Below are 27541 nucleotides of genomic sequence, written 5' to 3' on the forward strand. Positions count from 1 at the left end.
TCAGACCACTTGGAGAGGCAGAAAATCATGGCTGTGCAGCAGAAGGGATGTAAGCAGATGAGCAAAGGATGCAAGAAGCAATTGACCATTGATGCTGCAATTATGGAGAAAGCCTACAAGAAGCATCACAACCTGTACACAGCCTACATCGGCTACTGCAAGGCCTTCAAACACTGTGCCCCATAGTTGGCTAATAAAAGACACTGAAGATCTGCAAAGTCAACCTGACACTGACACACTTCCTAGAGGCAACCATGGCAAAATGGAGGACCACCATCAAAGTCAAGAACATCATGACCAGGCCGATACCCATCAGAAGAGGAATCTTCCACGGAGATGCCCTGAGCCCTCTATGGTTCTGTCTAGCACTCAACCCACTGTCAACAATGCTCAATAACAACAATTATGGATATACCCTAAAAGAAGGGAGAAAGAACCTGTACACCCTCTCTCACCTGATGTGAATGAATGACATAAAACTCTATGCCGCAAATGAGAATCAACTTCAACAGCTACTCTAAATCACCAAAGAGTTAAACACTGACATCAGGATGCAATTTGGCTTAAACAAATGCAAGACCCATAGATCATCAAGAACATCCAGGTGGACAAAACTACCAGTTGAAGACTGGTGAAGAGATTGAAGCTATGACAGAGGGAGAGACATACAAATATCTGGGGATGATGCAAGACCACCAATTAGAACACAAGGAGATCAAGGCCTGCATGACTAAGAAATACCATCAGAGACTGAGAAATAAAACCTGAATGGCGGGAATGTGATAACAGCCATAAATGCTTATACAGTCCCAGTACTAATGTACTGCTTCAAGATCACAGATTGGACCAATACCGAGCTGAAGGAGTTTATGAGATTGACCAGAATAATTATTACCGAAAGCCATCCAATCCAAAGTTGGCCATCAAGAGACTGACCATAGCCCGTAGAGAAGGAGGGTGGGGATTGATTGACCTCGTTGAAGAAGACCATTAAGAACCTGCAGTATTCCTTCCAGGGAAACACAATAGCAATCTACCAAGCTGTAAAAGTGATAAATGGCATATAACACTCAATCTCAACAAGGAGACCACCCTTACACAGACAGAAGAAAGAAATACAGAAATATGGGCAAAGAAGCCACTACAATGACCTCCATCAAGACTACACAGATAAGATGGCTTCCAATGCTTGGCTCACAAAAGGAAAGCTCTTCCACAAGACCGAAAAATTCATGCTCGCTATCCAAGGTCAGGTAATCAACACCAGGAACTACAGAAAATACATTGCCAAGGTTCCCAGAGTAACAGATGACACATATCATCGATGTCACCTGACCCCAGAAATAATCCAGCAGATGAAGGATGTAAAAACATCACACAGACAGAGTACACTCACAGACATGACCAGGTGGTCAGGACAATACATCAGAAGCTAGTGCAAAAATACCAGCTGATCAAAGACAGTTTACCTTATTACAAGTACAAAGGGTACTAGGAAAGTTTTGCAATACAGCTTTGTTTATTTAATTTTTTCAAAGTAATTTCCTCTATATTCAATACACCTCTCCATCCTCCGAAACCAATCTTTAAACCAGGTCTGCCAAGTCTCACTAGGGAGTAAAGCACACTCGTTGTCCCAAGCCCGTAGAAGGTCCTCATAACTGGAAAACCGCCTCCCTTTTAGCTTCATTTTCACATGCGGGAACAGTGCAAAGTCGCAGGGAGCAAGGGAGGCTGTAGGGAGGGTGCTCGAGAAGTTTCATTCCTGTCGTGGTCAAATATTCGGTGCAGGCTTTGGCGCGGTGAGCTGGAGCATTATTGTGATGGAGGTACCAGGTGTCCATTCTTGACTTTGGCGGCAGGTTCTTCATAGATCCAATGACTTTAGGCAGGCATTGTTCAGTATATCACTTAGCTGTGACTGTCTTCTGCATGTCCAAAATGACACGTTCCACAATTCCACTCGATTTGAAAAATACAGCTATCATTTTCTTCTTTACAGATAGGGATTTTCTGACAATTACGGGTGTGTCGTCATCATCAAAGACCCAAACTTTGTTTTGAGCCTTGGTCGGCAGATCGTAATAGTACAGCCAAGTCTCGTCACCTGTCACGATGTTGTTCACATACCGAGATTGTCCCTTATCAAACTTTTTTAACATCTCCCGGCACCAAGTCACACGTCGTGTCATCTGCTCTTCAGTCAGTTGATGCGGCACCCAGAGAGAACAAAGTTTCTTCACGTGCAAATGATCTTGCAGAATCGAACGAATTGCTGGTGCATTTAGGCCCAAAGTATCCTCTATCTGTTGGTAGGTCACTCGCCTGTTTTCGTCAAGCATTTTCCTCACAGCAGTAACGTTTTCCTCCGTAACTGACGTTCGTGGCCTTCCCGTCCTCTCAGAATCCTCCAGAGTGAAATTTCCCCTTTGGAATTCTCTATACCACCTGAATATCGTTGTACGATGTGGACAATCATCATCTAGTGCAAGAGTCATTTCTTCTAAGCACTGGTCTATGGTTAAACCACGCACGAAATTATACCGCAAAACTGTCCTTATCTCATTTCGTGACCACAATGCCATCGCAAGCACTTTACACTCTCACTTCTAATGAATAACTGAGCCCATTGACTTGGCGCGGCGGCTACTATGTACGTATGAACATGTCTCAACATGCAGCAACAAGCAGCTTCCTGTGATTCATTGTTGCGTCATATTGCAAAACTTTTCTAGTACCCTTTGTACAAGCCTCAGCTTTACTAGGGACCCCAACTCACAGAACTGCACTGGGACTGTACCATACTGAGACAAGACAATCCCACACAACTGATCAGACATAACCTTTATTAACAAGAAGGAAATGGCTACCTACCTGATTGACATAGCAGTGCCCAACACCAGCAACCACAAGAAAACACACAAGAAAAAGATCAGGAAGTACTCAGACCTAAGAGAGGAAGTCAAAGATATGTGGCACAAGTACTGACCATCCCAATCACCATGTCAACCACTGACATGGTGCCAAAGAGCTTCCATAAGAACCTACGGTTATACTCCATTTTATGGGTACACCTTGTCACCACATCACATTCATGTTCGAAGAATGGAGTGATTGTCCGGTCAAGTTCTGTGATTAAGGTGAGTTTTCTTTGTATTCAAATAGTCATTTTTGTTTAGTGAAAAAGGTTATGTTTTTACGTGACTTCAGGAGGGATTCAAGCAAAAAAACGGTCGTTGGCCATGGCCAGGACTGCCTTCTTCCTCTCTTTCTCGCTGAAGTACAGAGGTGTACCCATAATCTGCAGTATAACCGAACCTAGTAGCAATAGGCCTCCCAGAGAACGCTTACACGGAACTCTAGAAAGTCACTATCCTGAACACCTGTATGATAGTAAGGGAGTTCCTTGACACAGTAGTAATAATAATAATAATAATAATAGTAACTGGACACAACCAACCACCCCACGCACTTGGTACCAGTACCTGTCATGGGGTAGGAAAAAATTCCATAAAGGAGAAAAACTTGCTTTTTTTTTTTACAATAATAATAATGAAACAAAATAAAAATGATATGAAATAAAGCTTTAATTCTCAGAAATCAGAAAGTGATTTCTGAGAATTAAAGGCCAGCACCAAAAACTACAACAGCAGCAATACAACCTTTAACTCAGCTGCCTGCTGCATCATCCCACATAAAATAATCTGCTGCTGGTGATCAAAACTTTATTCCGTTCTGAAAAGATTAACATGGTTTCAGTGAAATCAAAGAATAAATTTTTGCATGGAGATGGGTTGAAAAATTATGGAATAATTTTTTGCTCTATTTGACATTCAGAATTTAATCCTAAAAATTATCTTGATCAAGATTTACTTAATTTATTAATACATTCAAAGATTGTCCAATTCACCTTGCCGCACCTTGCTGAAGTTAGTTTCATGCTTTTTGCAAAATAATCATCTTAGTTTATACTACTGCACAATATCGGGCATCTCTCATATTGTGGAGTTAAAATTCATAAGTGGATTGTCATGGCTGCAACACCAGGGTATGTACCTACCCACCCACCAAGGAGAGGCCAACAAGACTTGAAATGGTGCCACATCAGCCGAGAATAAGTAACATTAGTCTTCTCCAGTGATGAAGTGTTACTTATTCAAGGTAGTACAATACCATGGCAGCTCGTGAAGGTATTCACAATATGAGATACAATTAAAACGACGCCAATTAATCAATGGACACTGCTCATCGTGGACTAATGTTATTAGTGGAGTCCCTCGGGGTTCAGTGTTGTATCCATTGTTGTTTTCATATTTATAAATGATATTGATCATGGTATAACAAGCTTAATGTCCAAGTTTGCAGACGATACAAAGGTTGACAGGGTTGTTAAGGACACTAATGACAGTACACTGCTGCAACAGGATCTAGAAAAGTTGAGCAGATGGGCTGAGAGATGGCAAATGAAGTTTAACATTGACAAATGTAAAGTACTACATATGGGAAGCAGTAACCCCAGAATAACGTATCAACTCTGTGGTACTACACTGACAGTGGTACAGAATGAAAAGGACCTGGGGGTAATTATGCAGGCAGATATGAAGTTTTCTGAGCAGTGCAGACGGTCTGCAAGAGTAGCTCATGGTGTCTTGTCAATGATATACAGGAATTTTTCTAGCAGGGATAAGGAGGTGCTTATCCCCTTGTATAAGGCAATGGTCAAGCCACACCTTGAGTACTGTATACAGATCTGGAGGCCTCATTTTAAGAAGGATGTAGAGCTGTAGGAAGGTTGTTGTTGTTATTTGGTTTTTAGAAGCATTAGCAACTAAGGCCATATTGCTCCGGGATATGCGGTGGTCATTCCCTGACCTTTCCGCATCCTCCGTATTTGGTGGTGATGGGCTCGAACCCCGGTCTAATCAAGAAGCGTGTGCTACGCACTGCTGCTCCTTCCCACCTGGCTACGGAGGTGCCTGCTGTAGGAAGGAGTACAGAGAAGGGCAACAAGATTAGTGAATGGAACAAAGGGTTGCACTTATGAAGAAAGGCTTAAGTTTTGCAAATTACAGTGTCTGGAGACTAGGCACATGCGAGGTGATTTGATTGAGGTGTATAAAGCCTTGAATGGTTTGAGCATGTTCAATGCTGATGGGATTCTTCCTCAGAATAATCACCTGAGAGGGAATAAATTCAAATTGAGGAAGGACAGATGTAGGATAGATGTGCGGAAGTTTGCCTTTAGCCAGAGGGTAGTTGGTTGGTGGAAAAGACTTCCATCCCTTGTTGTGCCAGAGGGTAGTTGGTTGGTGGAAAAGACTTCCATCCCTTGTTGTGGAAGTTGATAGCCTAAATAAATTTAAGGCTGAGCTGGACAGGTATTTGGAACGAACAGAGGGGTGAAATGGGCGCTTTTTTGTTTTCTTTTTTTTTTTTTTTTTTTTTGGCTGCTGCTGCATAAGCTTGCTTTCTTGCATCACATGCCTCTGCTAATGCTAAAATGATAATTATCTACTTCAGCAGTTCACAACGAACAAAACATGGTGCAATGGCACTAACCCATTCACTAGTAGTCTTTTATGTACAACAGTGTATCAAAAGCCTCCCTGAAATCCAAGCATATGATATCAAAATTATTTTTTGCATCCAGGTCCTTTTTAACTGCATCACAGTACTCAATCAAATTGGCCAGAGAAGATCTCCCATTAAGAAACCCATGCAGTGTCTGAAGTATAACTGCACTCCTGTTAATCAGTGACTCCATTATTTTCCCTCAAACAGAAGTTAAGATAACAGGTCTATAATTATTCATGTCATTCTTTCAGACCCCTTTACGAATTGGGGATACATTTGCAACTCTCCAGCCCACGGGGACTTCCCCTGAATCCAGAGATGCTCTTATAATTATGACTCAGGTGTTTGTTTACTTCCTTTGCTGCATCCTTTAATATAATTGGATAGATCCAACCCACCCTATGTGCCTTTTTTATGTTTAAATTCAACAATTTCTCTTCCACTTTCCTCTCAGTTATCACAAAATCATTTAGCTCCCTTCTAGAGTTTGATAAACTTCTAGCAAACCCCTCACTAAATTATTACTCATGTGTGAATGTAGATGCGAAATACCATTTCACCCTGTCAGCAACCTGAGCAGGATCATCACCAGTTAAACTATTGACATCAAGCGGACCAATGCGATTCAGCCTCTTCCTTTTACTGTAATATAAGTAAAGATGTCTGCTGCTTTTCTTGGCATTCTTCGCCATCTACTTCTCGTAATCTTGGCTTGCCTAACCTCATTTGTGACTTGTAACCTGACTGCAGAATAGTTCATATCTACCGTAGGCTTCTGTATCATCTATTAATTTATTAGGTGCATCCCATGCATTTTTCGTCTCTACCATGTATCTCAATAGTTCACCTATGATTATTTTCCTGAATGCTTCCCATTTAGAATTTTTTGTTGTTGTTGGTAACAACATTAGTTGGTCCCACTGTATAGAATTTAAAAACTTTGAGACCAGTGTAGTCCTCTTTATGAAAGCAAAATCCGTTCCCTTTATCCTTGATGTTAGTTACATCTTTAAGTAAATCCCACATCAATACACTATGATCACTGCCACTTAATGATTCTTTCATCTGCAGATTCTTAATGCATGAAGAACCACTGCTGATAATCAAATCAAGAGTATACTCGCGCGCTGCGCGCGCTCTCTCTCTCTCTCTCTCTCTCTCTCTCTCTCTCTCTCTCTCTCTCTCTCTCTCTCTCTCTCTCTCTCTCTCTCTCTCTCTCTCTCTCTCTCTCTCTCGTCTGAATAACATACTGATGTAGAGCAGTCATCCAATAAATCAACAAAGGTCTTGCTAGTGTGTGAGAACAACCCACAAATTCCAGTCAACATCTGGAAAGTTAAAATCCCCCATTATAAGACATTCTGTTTACTTACCCGCTCTTTTTCTGTATACAGTTCTTTGTTATACTCAGAGTCATTAGACCTATAACATACTCCTACTCTCATTTTTGCTTTCCAGCTGCTTATATCACACCAAACTGACTCAACATTGCACTGGCCACCCATGTCAACTGGATATACTGCCTTAGATTTTGTGCTTCTTAACTAAGAGCATAACCCCTGCTTCCTGTCCTGTCTGTATACATTGTACTCCTTATATTCAAATTCTCCATCTCATATCTGAGTGACACCACATCTCTGATATCCCAAAAATGTCTGCATTTAGTGACTTAACCAGCCCTTCACATTCATCAAATTTATTTACTATGCTTCTAGCATTGATGTACATACAAGTATGCATGCACCTGTTCTTACTCTTAGTTACCTAACACAGTCCATGTGTTTACCTATTTCGTGATGACCCAAGCATAGCCTGATACCCCTGGCAACTCACTTTACAGGCTGCTGCTTGTTCCAATAGATGCACTGCAAGAATCACTTTCACTTCTTCCTGCAGCCATTGTTAATCTATTAGTCTGTGTATTTCCCCCCAAGCTAGCAGTTTTCCGATCCACCTAACGCTGCCTCGATAGCATTATAATCATCTCTGCTAGGAGATGATCAATTCTTAATGAAATGATTAATACTTGAAGAAATTAATACTAAATAAAATGTTTAGGAATTTTCTGGCACAATCATCACCTCAGCCACAATCCACAGTTCACAAAGGTACTCCCCATATGATTTTATTGTTTAGTATGTCTGTATAAGGGTTTCATGGGCTGATTATATTTTGAGCAGGTCAAAAATAAATCACACAGGAATTCACTACTCCTTTGTGGCCAACTACAGCTCTGATTGAAGAAGAGTTTAAGAACACCTTAAATATAAGGTGTTCTTAAATCTCCTATGATACAAACCATTTTTTTTTTGTCTGTGTTTCCATTTAGAGATATTGAAATACAACTACCTTTGCAAAATTATAGAATAAGTATTAATCTGTGACATCAAAATAAGTCACCAGTTAACTGAATACTTAAAATTAACCCTAGGTATTTCTAATTACTTACTCCAAGCTTCTTGTAAACAGATAATATTGACATTACATAAAGCAGCAGCAGTTATTATATGTTCTATATGTCTGTACAAAGCCTCTCTTTGGTCAGCTACAGGTGCAGTGGTGGGAAGTTGGATAGAATTCTGTACAAGCCCTACAGTGACAACACGAGGCTGTCGCAATTCTTCAGGCTCAGCTTCTACAAGATATCCTTTTAACTCAAACTTATGCTCTTCTGCAATATCCACTGCATCTTTTGGCAAATCAAGTTTTCTAAAATAAAAAGGATAAATAATAATAACAAAGAAATTAAGTGAAAAAAAATATTATATTAATTCAGAGCTATAATTATTTTGTTGTATGACAAGGAACTTCAAAGTAATCTTTTCAAGATCATTTTAAAATTCACATGTCACACATTAGCATTAGCATTAGTAGAGGCATATGATGCAAAAAAGCAAGCTTATTCAGCATCAGCCAAAAAAAAAAAAAAAAAACGCACTACTTCCATTTCACCCCTCCGTTCGTTCAAAATACCTGTCCAGTTGAGCTTTAAATTTGTTTAGGCTATCAACTTCAACAACAAGTGATGGAAGTCGGTTCCACCAACCAACCACCCGCTGGCCAAAGGCAAATTTCCGCACATCTATCCGACATCCGTCCTTCCTCAATTTGAATTTATGCCCTCTGAGGTGATTATTCTGAGAAAGATGAAGAATCCCATTGGCATTGAGCATGCTCAAACCATTCAAAGCCTTATACACCTCTATCAGATCACCTCGCCGGTGCCTAGTCTCCAGACTCTGTAATTTGCAAAACTTAAGCCTTTCTTCGTAAGAGCAACCCTTTGTTCCATTTACTAATCTTGTTGCTCTACATCATTCATCATCTCTACAGCTCTACATCCAGCAGCTCTACATCCTTCTTGAAATGAGGCCTCCAGACCTGTATACAGTACTCAAGATGTGGCCTAACCATTGCCTTATACAAGGGAATAATCACCTCCTTATCCCTGCTAGAAAAATTCCTGTATATCATTGACAAGACACCATGAGCTACTCTTGCAGCTCGTCTGCACTGCTCAGAGAACTTCATATCTGCCTGCACAATTACCCCCAGGTCCTTTTCATTCTCCAACACTGTCAGTGTAGTACCGCAGAGTTGATACATTGCTCTGGGGTTACTGTTACCCATATGTAGTACTTTACATTTGTCAATGTTAAACTTCATTTGCCACCTCTCAGCCCACCTGTTCAACCTTTCCAGATCCTGTTGCAGCAGCATAGCATCAGTAGTGTCCTTAACGACCCTGCCAACCTTTGTATCATCTGCAAACTTAGACATTAAACTTGATATCCCATCATCAATATCATTCATAAACACCGAAAACAACAATGGACCCAACACTGAACCTTGAGGAACTCCACTAATAACATTAGTCCACGTTGAGCAGTGTCCATTGATTACCACTCTCTGTCTTCTGCCACTCAACCATCCCCTTATCCATAGCAGCAATTTGCCTCCAATGCCACACTGCTCCAATTTGTGCAGCAGTCTTCCATGTGCAACAGTATCAAAAGCCTTTCTAAGATCCAAATATATAATATCAAAGTTATTCCCTGCATCCAGTTCTTTTGTGACTACATCATAGTATCCAATCAAATTGGTCAGGCAAGACCTGCCCTTAACAAAACCATGCTGCGTCTGAGCTATAACTGAATTCTTGTCTAGATGATCCTGCAGTGCTTCTTTAACCAGTGCCTCCATTAATTTACCTGGAACAGAAGTTAAACTAACAGGTCTATAATTACTTGTGTCAGCCTTTGATCCTCCTTTGTGAATTGGGGTTACATTTGCACATCTCCAGTCTATGGGTACCTCCCCTGAGTCCAAAGAAGCTCTCATAATTATGGCTAGGGGTTTGCATACTTCCTTTGCTGCCTCCTTTAATATAACTGGATAGATCCCATCCACCCCAGGTGCCTTTTTTATGTTTATCCTCAACAATCTCTCCTCCACTTTCCTCTCAGTTATTACAAAATCATCCAGCTCACTGCCAATGTTTACTTTACCTACATCATTCTTCTTCCTGAATAACTCCTCATGCGTGAATGTAGATGCAAAATACTCGTTTAGATTGTTAGCCACCTGAGCAGGATCCTCAACTGTTGAACCATCAATATCCAGTGGACCAATCTGATTCATCCCTTTCCTTCTCGAGTTCAAGTATGTAAAGAACTCCTTTCTGTTTTTCTTTGCATCCTTTGCCAAGGATTTTTCGTAGTCTGCCTTTGCCTGCCTAATCTCCTTTGTGACTTGGTTACAGACCAACTTATATCTATCATAGGCTTCCATGTCACCCATTAATTTGTATGTATCCCATGCATTTTTCTTCTCTGCCACATGTCTCATTAGTCCATCTGACAACCATTTAGGCCTAAACCTTGAACAATATTTCTTAGTTGGTATGTAAAGCCTGGTAGCCACCAAGATTAGTTCCTTGAATGCTTCCCATTTTGAGTTTGCTGTTGGTAACATCATCAGTTGGTCCCACTGTATAGAATTTAAATACTGTCTCAGTCCATCGTAGTCACCTTTACGAAAACAAAAACCCTTCCCTTTACCTCTGATGGTAGTTACTTCCTTGAGTAAATCCCACTTCAACACACTGTGATCACTGCCACCTAGTGGTTCATTTATCTGCAGGTTCTTAATACATGAAGAATCACTACTGATAATCAGATCAAGAGTATTGCTCCCTCTTGTTGCCTCACGAACATGCTGATGTAGAAAACAATCATCCAATAAATCCACAAAAGCCTTGCTAGTGTGCGAGTGACCAACCCACAAATTCCAGTCAATATCTGGGAAATTAAAATCCCCCATTATAAGACTCTCTGATTTACTGGCCCACTCTATTTCCCTGTACAATATATTATTATACTCATCAGAGTCATTAGGCCTATAGCACACTCCTACTCTCAATTTTGATTTCCCTATGCTTATGTCACACCAAACTGACTCGACACTGCCCTGTCCATCGATGTCAACTGGCTTCACTTCCTTTGACTTTATGTGTTTCTTAATTAATAGCATAACCCCTCCTCCCCTCCTGTCCTGTCTATCCTTTCTATATACATTGTATTCTCCAAATTCCAGTTCCGCATTACTTATATCTGTGTGACACCACGTCTCTGATATCCCAACAATATCTGCCTTTGATGTTTTGAGCAATACCTCAAATTCATCAAATTTATTTACCAAACTCCTAGCATTGGTGTACACGCAGGTATACATGCACCTGTTTCTATTCTTAGCTACCCTAACACAACCCATGTGTTTACTTGTAACGCAATGACTACCAGCAGTCTCTGAATTATCCTGCATCTTGTTTTTCAGACTTCTGCTCATTTGAATAGAAGCAGTGCAAGAATCACTTCCACCTCTGCCAGTGGCTACTGTCAATCTATTAGTCCTTGTATCCCCCCCAACTAGCAGTTTTCCGACCCACCTAACACTGCCTCGACAGCATCAGCAAAAATTCTTGCACCCTTTCTATTTAAGTGTATCCCATCCCTGTAGAAGCAATCTCTCCTGTTAACAAGTACAGTCCAGGCTGAAAAAAATTCTACCCCTTGAGCCTTGCACAATCCCTCCAGGGCTGAATTGATCGACAAGGCTCTCATCATATACTCCCTCCTATCGTGTCTGGGCAGAATTGCAGACACTTTCAAGTTCAACCCTAATTCACAGCTTTTTTTCAACAGTGACCTGTACTTGCTAAGTAATTCCGCCGGTCTCCTACTCTTAATATCATTAGTGCCAACGTGTACAACTATATCACCCTTTGTGCCCTTAAAAGATGATATCCGCTCTACAACGTCATCAACCTTTGCCCCTGGCAGACATACCCTGGTCCTATTCCACCTATCCTTTTTACAAAGTATGTTCCCCGTTTCCCTGACAATAGAGTCACCAACAACTACTAGTTCCTGTGGGACCAGCGCATTCTGCCTAGGGGACTGCCCCTGTGTTGCCTGATGACCAAGTGCATGCTCTGGCGTTGATGTGGGCAGCTGAGAGCTTGATGGGCCCCCTCAATTTATTTCCTTCAAGGGCATCCACCCTGTCCTTCAAGGTCTCATAAAGGCCCATAACAATGCTGAGTTGTCGCCTGATTTCCTTGCACTCCTTACATCGTGCACACACAAAGACATCCCCCTTGGCAGTATCATGTCCCGTACCCGACTGCTCCGCAAACATCAAGCAAACAGTGCATTTTAATAGACTGTGATTCAGAGGGCAACTGCCCCCCTCAGTTCTCCCCTGAACCACAGCACTCCCATTAGCTTGAGCCTTTTGCTTTGCTGCTCTGGTCAGAGTCATGATTCCAATTTAATTCAATAAAATGTAAAACAAAAATTAAATCCTTAAGTTATATGACAAAACAGTTATGTTATATATATATATATATATATATATTTTTTTTTTTTTTTTTTTTTTTTTCGGTATCTAGTGTTCCCTTTATACAACTTCCGTATCACGTGTACCACTATAGTTATGTATTAATTATTTGTTACGATTAAGTCGTTATATATATTTATAGAGTTAAAAATACAATTTAATTGACAATAAAGTTTATCAAGATTAATAGATTTACTGATTAATTGACAATATTATATTATGCAGTATACTACACTAAGCTTATGCTATCGTGTAAAAATGGCGGGAATTCACGAACGGTATTTCTACGGACTCGTAAGTATTGATTAGCTTCGAAATCTCGCTATCTCAATTTAGACTAAACTAAGGATCCTGCCTAGGTCTATAATCTACTTATAGAAGATAATTTGATATAACAATTGGTTAATAAATCAACTAAATTTGGTTAAAAGACCTCTCGTTCAATTTGTGACACGTGGATTTGATACCGTTACCGATACTAAGTAATATCTACGAAATCTCTGTCTAAGTTAAACTTTAAACTAAGTATCGTAACTAGGAATATAAAGCTACTCTAGAAAATAAGTTAATATGACAATTTAAACTAATAAAGCAGAAAATAAATCAGGAAAAACTTCTCTGTTTGAAGAGCTTTAAGGAGCAATGTCTGCACAGGCTAACCTCGCACCCACACATATGCACTATAATCAATATACACACGTAATAATGTTTAAAAAATGGTGGTATTTATTTATCAGCATTTTTAAAACATGGTCATAGAAAAATAATACAATTTAAAACATTATAAAATGATTTAAATTGTATTATTCATTAAAACATTGTAATTGTTTTTTTTTTTAAACAGAAGTTATTTTAATAAAAATTTCATACATCAAATTAGCAGTGATGCATGAATGCCTAGTAGGATGCGAAACAGTCTGGTCTTAAGACACTGCAATTTGCATTGTCACACATGAAGGGGCATAAATTCAAATTGAGAAAGTATGATTGCAGGGACTGATGTTGTTCAAGCAGAAACTAGACACTCTGTCATAAGGGATTGACAGGTGGTGATGTGGATTCTGTATAAGCTTGCTATCTTGTATCATTTTCCACTACTAGTAATAATACATAAAAGGCACATTTTAAACCTGATGATCATCCATTTATTAGCTGACTATTTGTCAAATGTAATACTCAAACATTTCCTTCCATTACTACTTTCACCCTGCAATCCTTGGCTCCAGAAATAAAGAATTTTATTAGTAGTAGTAGTTGCAAATGATACAAGGAAGTAACATCATACAGTATCAGCAAAAAAAAATAATAAAAAATAACACTACCCATCTTATCTGTCCATCCCATCTAAATAACACTGAACAACAAATTTTGGGTCATATCTTGTTACAGGCATGAAAGTAAGCTTATAGATTTTTGGGTGCTAAACACGGAAATGGTGCTTAAAATGGCAGATTTGCTCTTGTTTTCAAAAAAGTAGTTGTTTATATTTATACAAGGAATTTTTTATTTATATGGCAGTCAGATGTAGCTACGAACATATCTGTATCAAACACAGGACTTTTTCGCCTTTCGCTTGTATTCAGCTTCGGGAGCATCTCTTTTCACCATACAGCAATAATCGGCTAACATCGTGGCACTCCATTTGCTTTTATATCGTTGTTCTATCGCTGCGATGTCTTGATGGAAGCGCTCACCGTGTTCATTGCTGATGGCACTACGGTTTGGCAGGAAGAAATCCAGGTGTGAGTGCAAGAAATGCATCTTCAATGACATGTTGCACTCCAATTTTTCATATGTAGTAATGAGATCTTCCACAAGCTGCCTGTAGTTTCCAGCTTTAGCATTTCCTAGAAAACCAATCGAAACATCTGAAAGGCTTTCCACACTAAATTTCTCACTATCACTAAGGGCAGTTTTGAATTGTTTATCTTTGAAAAGTTGCCTTATTTTTGGACCAATGAAAATGACTGCCTTAATCTTCTCTATATTAAGTCATGGTAATTTCTCTTACAAGTATGTGAATGCAAGACCGTTCCCTTTCAAAGCTTTCACAAAATTTTTCATGAGACCCAGTTTGATGTGGAGGAGTGGAAACAAAACTTTATTTGGATCTACCAGAGGTTCAAATGCTACATTCTTCATTGCAGGTGTTAATGATTTTCGTTGAGGCCAACTCCTCTTCTCATAGTGCATATCCTTGGCACGACTATTCCACTTGCAAAGAAAGCAACAAAACGTAGCAAAAGTTTGAAGATGATACAGTAAAGGCAGTATCCTACTGCAACAGGATCTAGAAAAGTTGGGCAGATCGGCTGAAAAGTGGCAACTGAAGTAACATTTACAAATGCAAAGTACTGCATATGGGTAGCAGTAACCTCCGAGGAATGTACCAATTGTGTGGTGTTACACTCAGGGTAGTGGAGAATGAAAGAGATCTGAGGGTAATTGTGCACGAGCAGTACGGACAGGCTGCCAGAGCAGGTCATGGGAACCTTGTCAATGATATACAGCAATTTTGCTAGCAGGGATAAGGAGGTGATTATCCCTTTGTATAAGGCAATGGTCAGGCCACACCTTGAGTACTGCATACAAGTCTAGAAGCCTCATTTTAGGAAGGATGTAGAGTTACTAGAATAAGTACAGAGAAGGGCACAAGACAGGTGAGAGGAACAAACAGATGCTCTTACGAAGAAAGGCTTAAGTTCTGCAAATTACAGCATTTAGAGACTAGGCACCTACAAAGTGATCTGATTGAGGTGTACAAGGACTTGAATGGATTGAGCAGGCTCAATGCTGATGGGATTCTTCCTCTTGCTCAGATTACAAACCTGAGGGATCATGAACTAAAATTAAGAAAAAGACAGTTGTTGAATAGTTGTGCAGAAATTTGCCTTTAACCAATGGGTAATTGATTGCCAGAACAAACTTCCATCTGTCATTGTGGAAGTTGATAATTTAAATAAATTGAAGGAAGAAGTGGACAAATTTTTGGAGTGAATGGATGGGTGAAATGGGAATTCATCTGGTTGATGCTGTATAAGCTTACTTTCTTGCATCATATGCCTCTGCTAATGCTGTCATCCAGACTATTCACACAATTACAGAGCATGTTAATCTTACACGACGCAAATACTGTGAAAAGAGTGGAAATCTCACAGAGAACAACCGTTAACTGAGAACAAATCATCCAGTACCTAGTCGTATTTAGGGTTTATTACAAGAGTTGAAGGTGCATTTGAGGTGTCAACAACTTATCAGGTGATGCAGAGCGAGGTGACAGTTGCAGATCATGTGATAAGAACGTGGTGGTACTGAAACTGGTATGCTGGCATGCGTTTTGCTGAGAGCCATAGATAATAATGTAGAGTAACTCACTAATATGAGACCCCAACTTTAATTTGAAAACAAGAGCCAATCGACAAATTTTAATGTGATTTTCGTGAGCAGCATAAAATTATTCAAGATTGGGTATTTTCGTTTTCATAACATTTTACATGTTGACCAGTGTAATATATCTACTTCTTCCTTAAACTTCCTACTACTCTTGCTGAAAGCAAATTTTTGCACATCTATCCTGCAGCCATCCTTTTAAATTTTCAGTTTATGTCCCCTTGTGTGCATTGTCTGAGAAACAGCAAGAATATCAAAACAGTTTACTCGATACATTTAAAGCCTTAAACACTTCAACCAGGTCTCATCACAAGTGCCTAGTTTCCAAGCAGTGCAATTTGCAGAACAGAAGCCTTCTGTGGCACAAGTACCTCATTGTGTACTTGACTAATCTGGTTGCTCTTCTCTGCATCCATTCCATCTCTCTTCCTTAAAATGAGGCAGTTCTCGAGATGTGACCTAACCATTGCCTAACCATATACAATACAGTAATCACCTCTTTGCACCTAGCGGCAAAGTTCCTGTATATCATTAACAGAACCTCGTGAGCTGTTCTGGCAGCCTGTGTGCAGTGCTTGGGTATGGATTTTATTGCCGCAAAAGTGACTAAGGCACCACACAACCACGCCATAAAACATACAAATGAATAAAAGATATTGTAACCTTCCAGAAAGATTACAATGTCAAGAAAGGTAAATACATAAAATGCAATAAAGCTTAACTAAAAATAAATGCTCAACATTATATATATTGGTAAATATTAATAATTTGTAAAAATTTAAAAACATCTGACACTTGGTCATTGTCTGATAAAATCTGACTGAATGTATACAGCTCAGACAGATGGGTAAAAGCAGTAAAACACATATCAATAAAATCTGGGCACTCAATCAGTGATAAAACTGCATCACAGGACGGTCATCAGTCCTCAGCAAATAAGTGTCAGATGACTGTGTCCTATGCAGGTCTGAGCAAGAACAACTTTCTCTTTGCAATTCCTGCTCAAGCTAGACTGCCACAGTTCAATTACAGGCTTTACCTTATGTAATTTATTTGTAGTCTCTCTTCCGTGAATCCTGCCACTGGGAGTGAATCTTTTGGTGTATTATTTGCCTGTAGTCTGTAAGGAACAAACAGGCAGCAATTCCCAATGTGGCTGGGAAAACAACAGAAGCGGATATCCTATACATTCATGGAGAGATTGGATCTTCTGCTGGACTTGAGACAGAACTGGATGGGGATTATATCTCACTGACAGTAAAGCCATGCACTCAAAGAATCAGAATATAAAATGAACCGTCAGTTTTGGCATTTACTAATGTGATCAAAGGCTATATCTACAGAGTGCAGCTCTGCAGTAAATATGCTGCATTCAGAGAGGATATGCTCTGATATAGTGGTGTCCAGAAAGATAGAAGCAGATCCCACATATGATTCTGACTTCGAGCCATCTGTGTAGACTGACACGAAATCAGAATGTTCGACTCAGTGTGTTGAATAGAGCTGCAGGTAGACAGATGGAGTGTCTGACTTTCCCCAGTTTTTAAGGGAAAAGTTGCATGCTGGAGCAGGAGCATGCCAGGGTGGAGTGGGCTGCTTTGATGTTTGGACAAACTTGTCTACCTTTATTTTAAGTTCTCTGAATAGCTCTTGGAGATGAATACCAAAAGGACAGTTGGGAGTCTTATGGGTGTTGTACAAACTTTCCCATCGTGGCTCAAAAACGGATGGCCACACAGGATGGTCTGGCAGGAATTTCAGTTTTAAAGCATAATTCAGAGACAACTACTTACATCAGAATGATAACAGTGGTTCATGTGCTTCAACGTATAGGATCTGGACAGGAGATGTTCGATATGCTCCAGTAGCAAGACCTATAGCCTGATGATGAATGGGGTCCGGCCATTGACGTACACTGCTTCTGGCTGACGCGTATACTTGGGACCTGTAGTCTAGTTTCGATTGTACAAGTTCACAGTACATACGTAATATGATGCATCAATCCACACCAAGATGTAGAGGACAGAGAATAGCAAATATTCAGGCCTCTCGTGCACTTTCTGCAGAGTTGACGGATGTGTTTCGGGAAGGTCAACTTTTTATCAAATACGAGTCGTGAGCTACTGGAATAGCATTTTTCTGAGCTTCAATTCAGGTTCAGGATGAAGATTCTACTTACAATAAAAATGTATGGTCTTCTGCAGTGAGAACCTAAATATGTGCAGTGCTTAGAAAATTTCATGTCAGATCGCAAAATTACCCCTAGGTCTCTTCCGTTCTCCACCACCTTCAGTGTGGTATCACCTAATTTGTATGTCATTCTGGGATTACTATATGCAGTATCTTGCATTTACCATTAAGCTTCAATTACTACTTCTCAGCCCATCTGCCAATTTATCTAGGTCTTGCTGCAGTAGTATATCTTGATTCCTGTCATTAACTACCCTGCCAACTATAAGTTTCATATGCCTTCACCAATATCATTAATACATATCGTAAACAATAAGGGCCCAGCACTGAACCCTGGGGGACTCTACTACTAAAACTGGTCTAAGAAAAGCAGTGTCCATTTATAACCACCCTCCATCTTCTGTCCCTTTATCCATAGCAGTAACTTGCCCCTAATGTCACACTGCTCCAATTTGTACAACAGTCATTCATGTGGAAATGTCAAAAACTTTACTGAACTCTAAATATATGATGTCAAAATTATTATTTGCATCCAGTTCCTTTGTTACTGCAACACAGGCCTGACGTAGCCGAGTGGTCAGGAGTGAGAGTGCATAGCACACGTTCCTTGAGTGGGCCGGGGTTCAAGCCCGTGACTACTAAATACGATAAATATTTGTATTGACAATTTATTGTAAACTCTACTGACTTGGTTATCGTGCCGGCATATAAACAGAAAATTTGTTTATTTATTTATTTATCTATATATAGCAGCTAATCAGATTGGTCAGACAGAATCCTCCCTTAACAAACCCATGCACTGATTTCCAAATAATTCCATACTGTTATGGTAATTCTGCAATACTTCATTAACTGCTGACTCCACTATTTGCCCTTTGATACCCTCTCATGAATAGGGGGAACATTTGCACACCTCCGATGTATAGGAATATCCCCTGAATCCAAGGATGCTCACAATTATGACCAATAGTGTGCTTTCGTCTTTTGCTGCTGCTTTAAATATAACTGGATAGATCCCATCAGCCCCTAGGTGCCTTACCTACATTTAGCTTCAGCAATTTCTTTTTATCTTCTCAGTTATAGCGGAGTTATTTAGCTCCAAGTTATAACTTGGTGTATTTCTGGTGTTCCTATCCATAAAATCTTCACATATGAATGTAGATGCAAAATATTTATTTAGTTTGTCAGCAACCTGAGCCTCTTTGTCGATTTCAAAGGGGCCTTTTACACCCTTTAGTGGCAAAGAATCCTGGAGAGATTCCGAGAGGCCGGGGTGTCTGTGCCAATGAATCGCCTAGTGTTCAGCTACCTGGACCTGTGTTTTGACCACTTTGGGGTCAAAACACCTACCGAGGAAGTTACCAGATCTTCGATTAGGGGTTGCCCGCAAGGATCCATTCTGGGTCCCCTCACATGGAACAAGGTGTTCTACACATAACTATCAAAACACCACCCCAATATCACGAAGATTGCTTATGCCGATGATCAGGCTATGTATGGGGATTCAAGACAATAATTGGAAGAAGCAACCAACAACATTCTAGAAGATCTCTCACAGTGGTGTGAAAAACAACAAAATTAGTCTCAGCTGCTAAAACTCAACAGATTCTCCTCAAAGGACACAAACTCAACCAGGTTCCTCCAGATTAAGCATCAGGACCAACGAATAAAGTTTGACTCTACCTACAAATATCTTGGAATCCTGCTGGATGAGAGGCTATCCTTCAGAGAACAAGCCAACTACATCAAGCAGATCAAAATCAAGCAGAAGATCAAAAAATACACTGGCAAGCAGAACAGAGGAAGAACTGGGGGTCTGAAGAGGCAAACCTTAAAGCTCTACTATGAATGTATCTTTCTACCAATTGCTACCTATGGGGCCAGCACCTGGGGCCACAGAAATCGCTATGACATAGTAAAACGACAGCTAGACCAAGTGCATCACACCATCCTCCTGATGACCTCTAGGACTTGCAGAACAGTTGAACAATTTCTACTCCTGCGCTGCAGGTCCAGCAAATTATCTCTTCATCTTGAGGTGGCATACCATTATCTAATATACCATAAGAGACGGAACTTCCCATGCAGCAGCAACAACATAGCATTTCGACCTGAACAATACTATCCAAGAAGAGAAAAAACAGAATTAGATGTGAACTAATCTCCAACTGGCAGAATCCCTGGGGCACCAAGCCACTTGGAAGAACCGCCCATAATTACATGCCAATGGTGCAGGAGCACCCAAACAGCTCAACAAATGGTTCATAAGTCTACACAACTTTTCTACTAACTGGACACGGAAGCCTCAACACAAAACTTCATGTGTTGGGCCAGGCACAAACCCCTGCCTGCACCTGTGGAATGCCAGAGATGGCCCACCACATTACCTTCACCTGTCCGATTTACCAAGACCTGCGAACAGCTCTTCAAACTCTCACAGAGACATATGCACAGGAACGGGCATCTCTACTCATACAAACAAAGGAAAACGTTGCAGCATTCAATGAATTCGCAGAACATGTATTCAAGTGGCGATGACGTCTGGTGGCTCACCTGAACGAGGGTCCTACTTGGACATGATCAGCATGCGGATTCCACCCATATCCCAGCAGAATTTTCAACAAGAGGAACCCACTGACAATGACTACCAAACTTGGAAGATACTCCAAATCATGACGGCCAAGCCTATAATGGGGTAGGATTACATAATCTGACTCAATTGTGCCAAGTAGGAAACAGGCCTCGACTGCTCCCTACCAGAGACCAGTTTGTTAACCCTTAGAGGGTGGGATATCAACTCCTCTGGGGGACCCACCACTAGGAGGACTTGCTGACCAATTTCCAGGGTGGGATTGACTCAGTGTCCATCACTACAATCTGTAATCTGATAATACTTGCATCACTTAGTTTTCTAGGGAATGCCTTCTCCGATTCCCAACTTACTATCCTGTTATTCCCCCACTCAACATCCCAAACTTCTCCCACTATCATCACCAACTCCTTTTGTTTACTACTGGGGCCCCAATAAAAGCCATCAATAGTAGTAAAAAGTAGTAGTAGTAGTGACATGTGATGCAAGAGAGCAAGTGTATGAGCTACGCAGCATCAGCCAAAAAAAAAAAAAAAATTTACAAAACAAATCCCTCTAAATGTTTATCCAGTTCCTCCTTAAATTGATTTAACCTATCAACTTCCACAACGACAGTTGGAAGTTTGTTCCAGCAATTAACCACCAACTGGCTAAAAGCAAATTTCCGCACATCTATTCTACATCTGATTTTCCTTAATTTGAATTTACGCCCCCTTATGTTCATAATCTGAAAAAGTGGAAGAATCCCATCAGAATTCAGTTTGCTCAACCCATTCAAGGCCTTATACACCTCAATCAGATCAACTCGCAGGTGCCTAGTCTCCAGCCACTGCAATTTGCAGAACTTAAGCCTCTCTTGGTAAGAGTATCCCTTCATTCCCGTCACCAATCTTGTTGCCCTTCTCTGTACAAGCTCAAACAAATCTACATCCTTCCTAAAATGAGGCCTCCAGACCTGTACGCAGTACTCAAGGCATGGCCTGACCATTGCCTTATACAGAGGGACAATAACCTCCTTTTCCCTGCTAGCAAAATTCCTATATATCATTGACAAAACCCCATGACCTGCCCTGGCAGCCTGTCTGCATTGCTCAGAAAACTTCATATCTGACTGAACAATTACTACCAGGGCTTTTTCATTTTCCACCACCTTAAGTGTAGTACCACACGGTTGGTACATTTCTCTGGGGTTACTTCTACCCATATGCAGTACTTTGCATTTGTCAATGTTAATCTTCAGTTGCCACTTCTCAGCCCATCTGCCCAAATTTTCTAGATCCTGTTGCAGTAGCACACTGCCATTACTGTCATTAACAACTCTGCCAACCTTTGTATCATCTGAAAACTTTGGCACTAAGCCTGATATACCTTCATCAATATCATTGATAAATACAGTATACAAAACAACAGTGGACCCAACACCGAATCCTGTGGGACTCCACTAATAAAATTAGTCCAAGAGCAGCACCCATTGATTGCCACCCTCTGTCTTCTCCCACTCAACCATCCTTTTATCCATTGTAGCAATTTACCCTTAATACCATTCTGCTCCAATTTGTACAGAGTCTTCCATGCGCAACAGGGTCAAAAGCTTTCCTGAAATCCAAGTACAGTATATGATATCAAAATTATTTTTTGCATCCAGTTCCTTTGTAACCACATCATAATAAACAATCAAATTTGTCAGACAAGACTTTCCCTTAACAAACCCATGCTGTGTCTGAATTATTGCTGCAGTCTTGTCTAGATGATCCAGCGATACATCTTTAACCAGTAACTCCATTATTTTACCCGGAACAGAAATTAAACAAACTGGTCTGTAATTACTCGTGGCACGCTTCGATCCCCCTTTGTGAATTGGGGATACAGTTGCACATCTCCAGTACATGGGGACCTCCCCAGAGTCCAAGGATGCTCTCATAATTATGGCCAAGGGTTTGCCGCCTCCTTTAATATAATTGGATAGATTCCATCCATCCCAGGTGCCTTTCTTATGTTTAACTTCAACAATTTCTCTTCCACTTTGCTCTCAGTTATTACAAAATCATCAAGCACCCTGCTACAATTTGATAACCTTCTGCCATTTTCAAACCTTAACTCCTCATGTATGGATGTATATGCAAAATACTCATCCAGTTTGTTTGCTATCTGAGCAGGATCATCAACAGTCAAACAATCGATATCAAGTGGATCAATCAGATTCATCCCCTTCCTTTTAGAGTTTATATAAGTAAAGAAATCCTTGCTGTTTTTCTTAGCATCCTTTGACAAAGATTTCTCGTAATCTGCCTTTGACTGCCTAACCTCCTTTGTGACTTGATTACAAACTAGCTTATATCTGCCATAGGCTTCTGTGTCGCCTGATAATTTATATGCATCCCATGCATGCATTTTTCTTCTCTGTCACAAGTCTCATTAGTTCATTTGTTAACCATTTAGGCCTAAACCTTGAAAAATATTTCTTAATAGGTGTGAAACTTTTAGTAGCTTCAACGATTAATTCCTTGAATGCTTCCCACTTAGAATTTGCTGTTGGTAACATCATCAGTTGATCCCACTGTACAGAATTTAAAAACTGTCTGAGACCACTGTACTCACCTTTACAGAAGCAAAAACCCTATCCTTTGCCCCTGATGGTAATTATATCTTTAAGTAAATCCCACATCAGTACACTGTGATCACTGCTACCTAGTGATTCCTTTATCTGCAAATTCTTAATACACAAATGATCACTGCTGATAACCTGATCAAAAGTATTACCCTCTCTGGTTGCCTCTTGAACATGCTGCTGCAGAAAATCATCCAATAAATCCACAAAACTCTTACTAGTATGTGAGTGACCAATCCACAAGTTCCAGTTTGGGATTTTAACTTTCCAATATCTGGGAAGTTAAAATCCCAAATTAGAAGACATTCTGATTTACTAGCCCACTATTTCTCTGTACAATTGTTCATTGTACTCATGTGCATCATTAGGCCTTTATAACACACTCTGACTCTTATTTTTCCTTTCCCAGTGCTTGTGTCACACCAAAACTGACTCAACAATGCACTGTTCATCTATATCAACTGGATGCATTTCTTTTGATTTTATGTTTTTCTTAATTAACAGCATAACACCTCCTCCCTGCCTATTCTGTCTATTCTTTCTGTACACACTGTACTCCTCAAATTCCAATTCTGCATTCCTAATATCTGTGTGACACCACATCTCTGATATCCCAACAATATCTGCCTTTGACGTCTTGTTCACTTCAAATTCATCAAATTCATTTACTATACTTCTAGCATTGGTATACATGCACCTATTCTTATTCTTAGTTACCCTAACACATCCTAACACATACCCTTAAGCCTCTCTGCCACCTGTTTCACAATGCCTGCCATCAGTCTCTGAAACCCCAAGCACCCCTCGCTCCAGGCCACTGCTTATTGTAATAGAAGTAATGCAAGAATCACCTTCACCTCTGCCCAGCTACTTTAACCTTTTAGTCTGTGAATCCCCCCCCAAGTTAGCAGTTTTCCGACCCACCTAACACTGCCTCGATAGCATCAGCGAATATTCTTGCACTCTTTCTATTTAAGCGTATCCCATCCCTGTAGAAGCAGTCTCTCCTGTTAATAAGCACAGTCCACGCTGAAAAAAATTCTACCCCCTTGAGCCTTCCCTCCAGAACTGAACTGATTGACAAGGCTCCCATCATGTACTCCTTCCTATCGTGTCTGGGCATAATTGCAGACACTTTCAAATTTAACCCTAACTCACAACTTTTTTGCAACATTGACCTGTACTTGTTAAGTAAATCTGCAGATCTCCTACTCGTCATTGGTACTAACAATATCACCTTTTGTGGCCTTAAAAGATGATATATGCTTTACAAATCATCAACTTTTGCCCCTGGCAGACATACCCTGGTCCTATTCCATCTATCCTTTTTTACACAATATATTCCCCGTCTCCCTGACAAGAGTCACCAACAATAACTAACTCCTGTGGGACCAGCGCATTCCGTCTTGGAGATTGCCACTGTGTTGCCTGATGCCCAGGAGTGAGCTCTGGCATTGAGTTGGGAAGCTGAGAGCTTGACAGGCCCCTCAATTTCTTTTAGGGCATCTACCCTACACCTCAAGCTCTCATAGATGCCCATTAGAACTGAGTTGATGCCTAATTTCTAGACACACTCTGCACCTGGCACACAAAGACATCCTCCTTGGCTAGATCATGTTCTGTTCCAGAGAGTTCGGCAAACATTTCACGAGTTGCACATTTTTTTAGGCTGTGATGCGTTGGAGAATCGCCCCCCTCAGTTCTCCCCTGAGTCACAGCACTCCTGCTACTTGTGCCCGTTACTTTGCTGCTCTAGTCTAGGGCATGATATTTTAAATTAATAAGATCAATACATACATTTAATTAATTGTCAATACTACACTATCTAATAGAATCCTAAATGCAGTGATGCGTATTACGCTATATATTTTTATGTTAGACTACCTAGTTACCACAATTAAAAATTTTAATTCCCTACCATTCTGTACAAAAACAATGGCTGCAAGATTCAAATGAAACAACGGTTTTACGTATATTAAGTAGAAATCTACAAAAACTTATCTAAATTAAAAATAAAAATAACCAGCGTAACTAGAACTATAAGGCTACATATAAAGTACAATATAAAATAACAATTAGGTAAATAAAATGGCAAACACATCACTTTTTCAGAGCCTGTAATTCGTAGCTGTAATTTTTAAAGAAAGTCATCAATAGTAGTAAAAACCCATCAAACTTAGTCGATAGTAGAACCAGGCGTGCCTTCATGCAGCGAGGGATGGGGGTCAGGGATTGCTAGACCTGGTGTCTGCTGCCCCCAGCTGCTATATGCTTGTTGGGTCTGGACAACAGCAGAGCAAGTAACTCGTGTTCTGTCATTGGCCAGAAGTAACGGCTTGGGCTATGCCCAGTACAGAGGACTCTGGTGAATGGGGGGAACCCCAGAGCCAGCAACAAAGGTCTAGACACCTCTGTCAGCAACCGGAATTGGATTAATAATTATGGCATTCATATCTAGTGGGAAAATGTTGTTCTTCTCTTCCCTTTCCTTCTAGTGTTAAAATGAGCAAAGAATTGTTTACTACTTTTCTTTGCATTCTCAGTTAAGGACTTCACATAATCAGTTTTAGCTTGCCTAACTCCTCTTTAGTGACCAGACTACATTGTACTTGCTCTAGGATTCCATGTCCCCCTGCTAATTTATAGTCATGCCACACATTTTTCTTTGCTGCCACTGCTCTCAACAGCTTATTTAGGTCTAAACCTTGAATTACCTCACTTAGTTAACATCTCTTAGTTGATATAAAGAGCTTAGCAACTTCTATGATCAATTCTTTAAAGCCTTTTACAGAAATTCACTGATTTAAATGTATTATGAAAATTTGAAATAAAATTCTATGCAATTATTTTCAAAAATTACATCAACATTGAATGTATTAAGACATTTTGTAGTTAGCAGATATACCAGGTTATTATGTTGTTATTTTGGTTTTTAGGAGCATTAGCAACTAAGGCCATATTGCTTTGGGATATGCGGTGGTCATTCCCTGACCTTTCTGCATCCTCCGTATTTTGGTGGTGACGGGCTCAAACCCCAGTATAATCAAGAAGTGTGTGCTACACACTGCTGCTCTTTTCCACCTGAGATATACCAGGTGGTAATAAAATAAGTTTCCCTATTTGGGAGACCCTAGTGTCAAAACAGTAAGAGATAGCACTGTGAAAATCAGTGGGTATGTCATTTAGGGTATGGGAAAGCAATTTGTAGAAGAAAAAAAAAATTAGTACAAATTTCTTCATGGATTAGATAAGGATTAACTTAGGATTAGATTTTAATATCAGAATTTAGAAATCTACAGATATTGTTCTAAGTGCTTTCCTTCACTTGAGATGACATTCTGAAAATGGAGCACTGCGTACACAGTTTTGCGTAGTAGCATCTCATTGGGGATGTTGGTTACATTAGTTGAGACATATGATGCAAGAAAGCCAGCTTATACAGAATCAGCCAAAAAAAAAAAAAAAAAAAAAAAAACCTTCCCATATCACCCATCTGGTCACTCCAAATGTTTGTCTAGTTCAGCCTTAAATTTATTTAAGCTGTCAACTTCCACAACAACAGATGGAAGTTTGTTCCAGCAATCAACCAGCTGCTGGCTAAAGGTAAACTTCCACACGTTACCCTACAACTGTCTTTCCACAATTTGAATCTATGCCCCTTCAGGTTCTTAATCTGAACAAGCAGAAGTTTCCCATCAGCATTGAGCCTGCTCATACCATTCAAGGCCTTACACACCACAATCAGATCACCTCACAGGTGCCTAGTCTCCAGCTGCTGCAACTTGCAGCACTAAAGCCTTTCTTTGTAAGCACATCCCTTTGTTCCTCTCACCAATCTTGTTGTCCTTCTCTGTACACGTTCTAGCAACATTACATCCTTCCTAAAATGAGGCATCCAGACCTGTATACAGTACTCAAGGTGTGACCTGACCATTGCCTTATACAAAGCAATACTCACCTCTTTGTCTCTGCTAGCAAAATTCCTAATATTATTGACAAAACTCCATGACCTGCTCTGGCAGCCCATCTGCACTGCTCAGAGAACTTCATATCTGATGGTACAATTACCCCCAGGTCTTTTTCGTTCTCCACCTCCCTGAGTGTAGTACCACACAGTTGGTATGTTTCTCTTGGGTTACTGCTACCCATATGGAGTACTTTGCATTTGTCAATGTTAAACTGCAGTTGCCACTTCTCAACCCATCTGCCTAACTTTTCTAGATCCTGTTGCAATAGCATACTGTCTTTACTGTCATTAACAATCCTGCCAAACTTTGTATCATCTGAAA

General features: G+C 40.2%; 1 protein-coding gene across 1 annotated transcript in view; it reads right to left on the minus strand.

The window, feature by feature from the left end:
* Positions 1-27541, minus strand: part of pyd3 (beta-ureidopropionase pyd3) — a 247598-nt gene that overhangs the window by 206004 nt on the left and 14053 nt on the right. Inside the window, exon 2 of the mRNA XM_090373642.1 lies at positions 8024-8283. Within this exon, the coding sequence (XP_090229768.1) occupies positions 8024-8283 (260 nt within the window). The remainder of the gene's footprint in view (positions 1-8023; positions 8284-27541) is intronic.

Source organism: Mastigoproctus giganteus, chromosome 5 (genome assembly GCF_048544385.1).
Source record: "Mastigoproctus giganteus isolate SK-2022 chromosome 5, ASM4854438v1, whole genome shotgun sequence".
Taxonomy (NCBI): Eukaryota; Metazoa; Arthropoda; class Arachnida; order Uropygi; family Thelyphonidae; genus Mastigoproctus; species Mastigoproctus giganteus.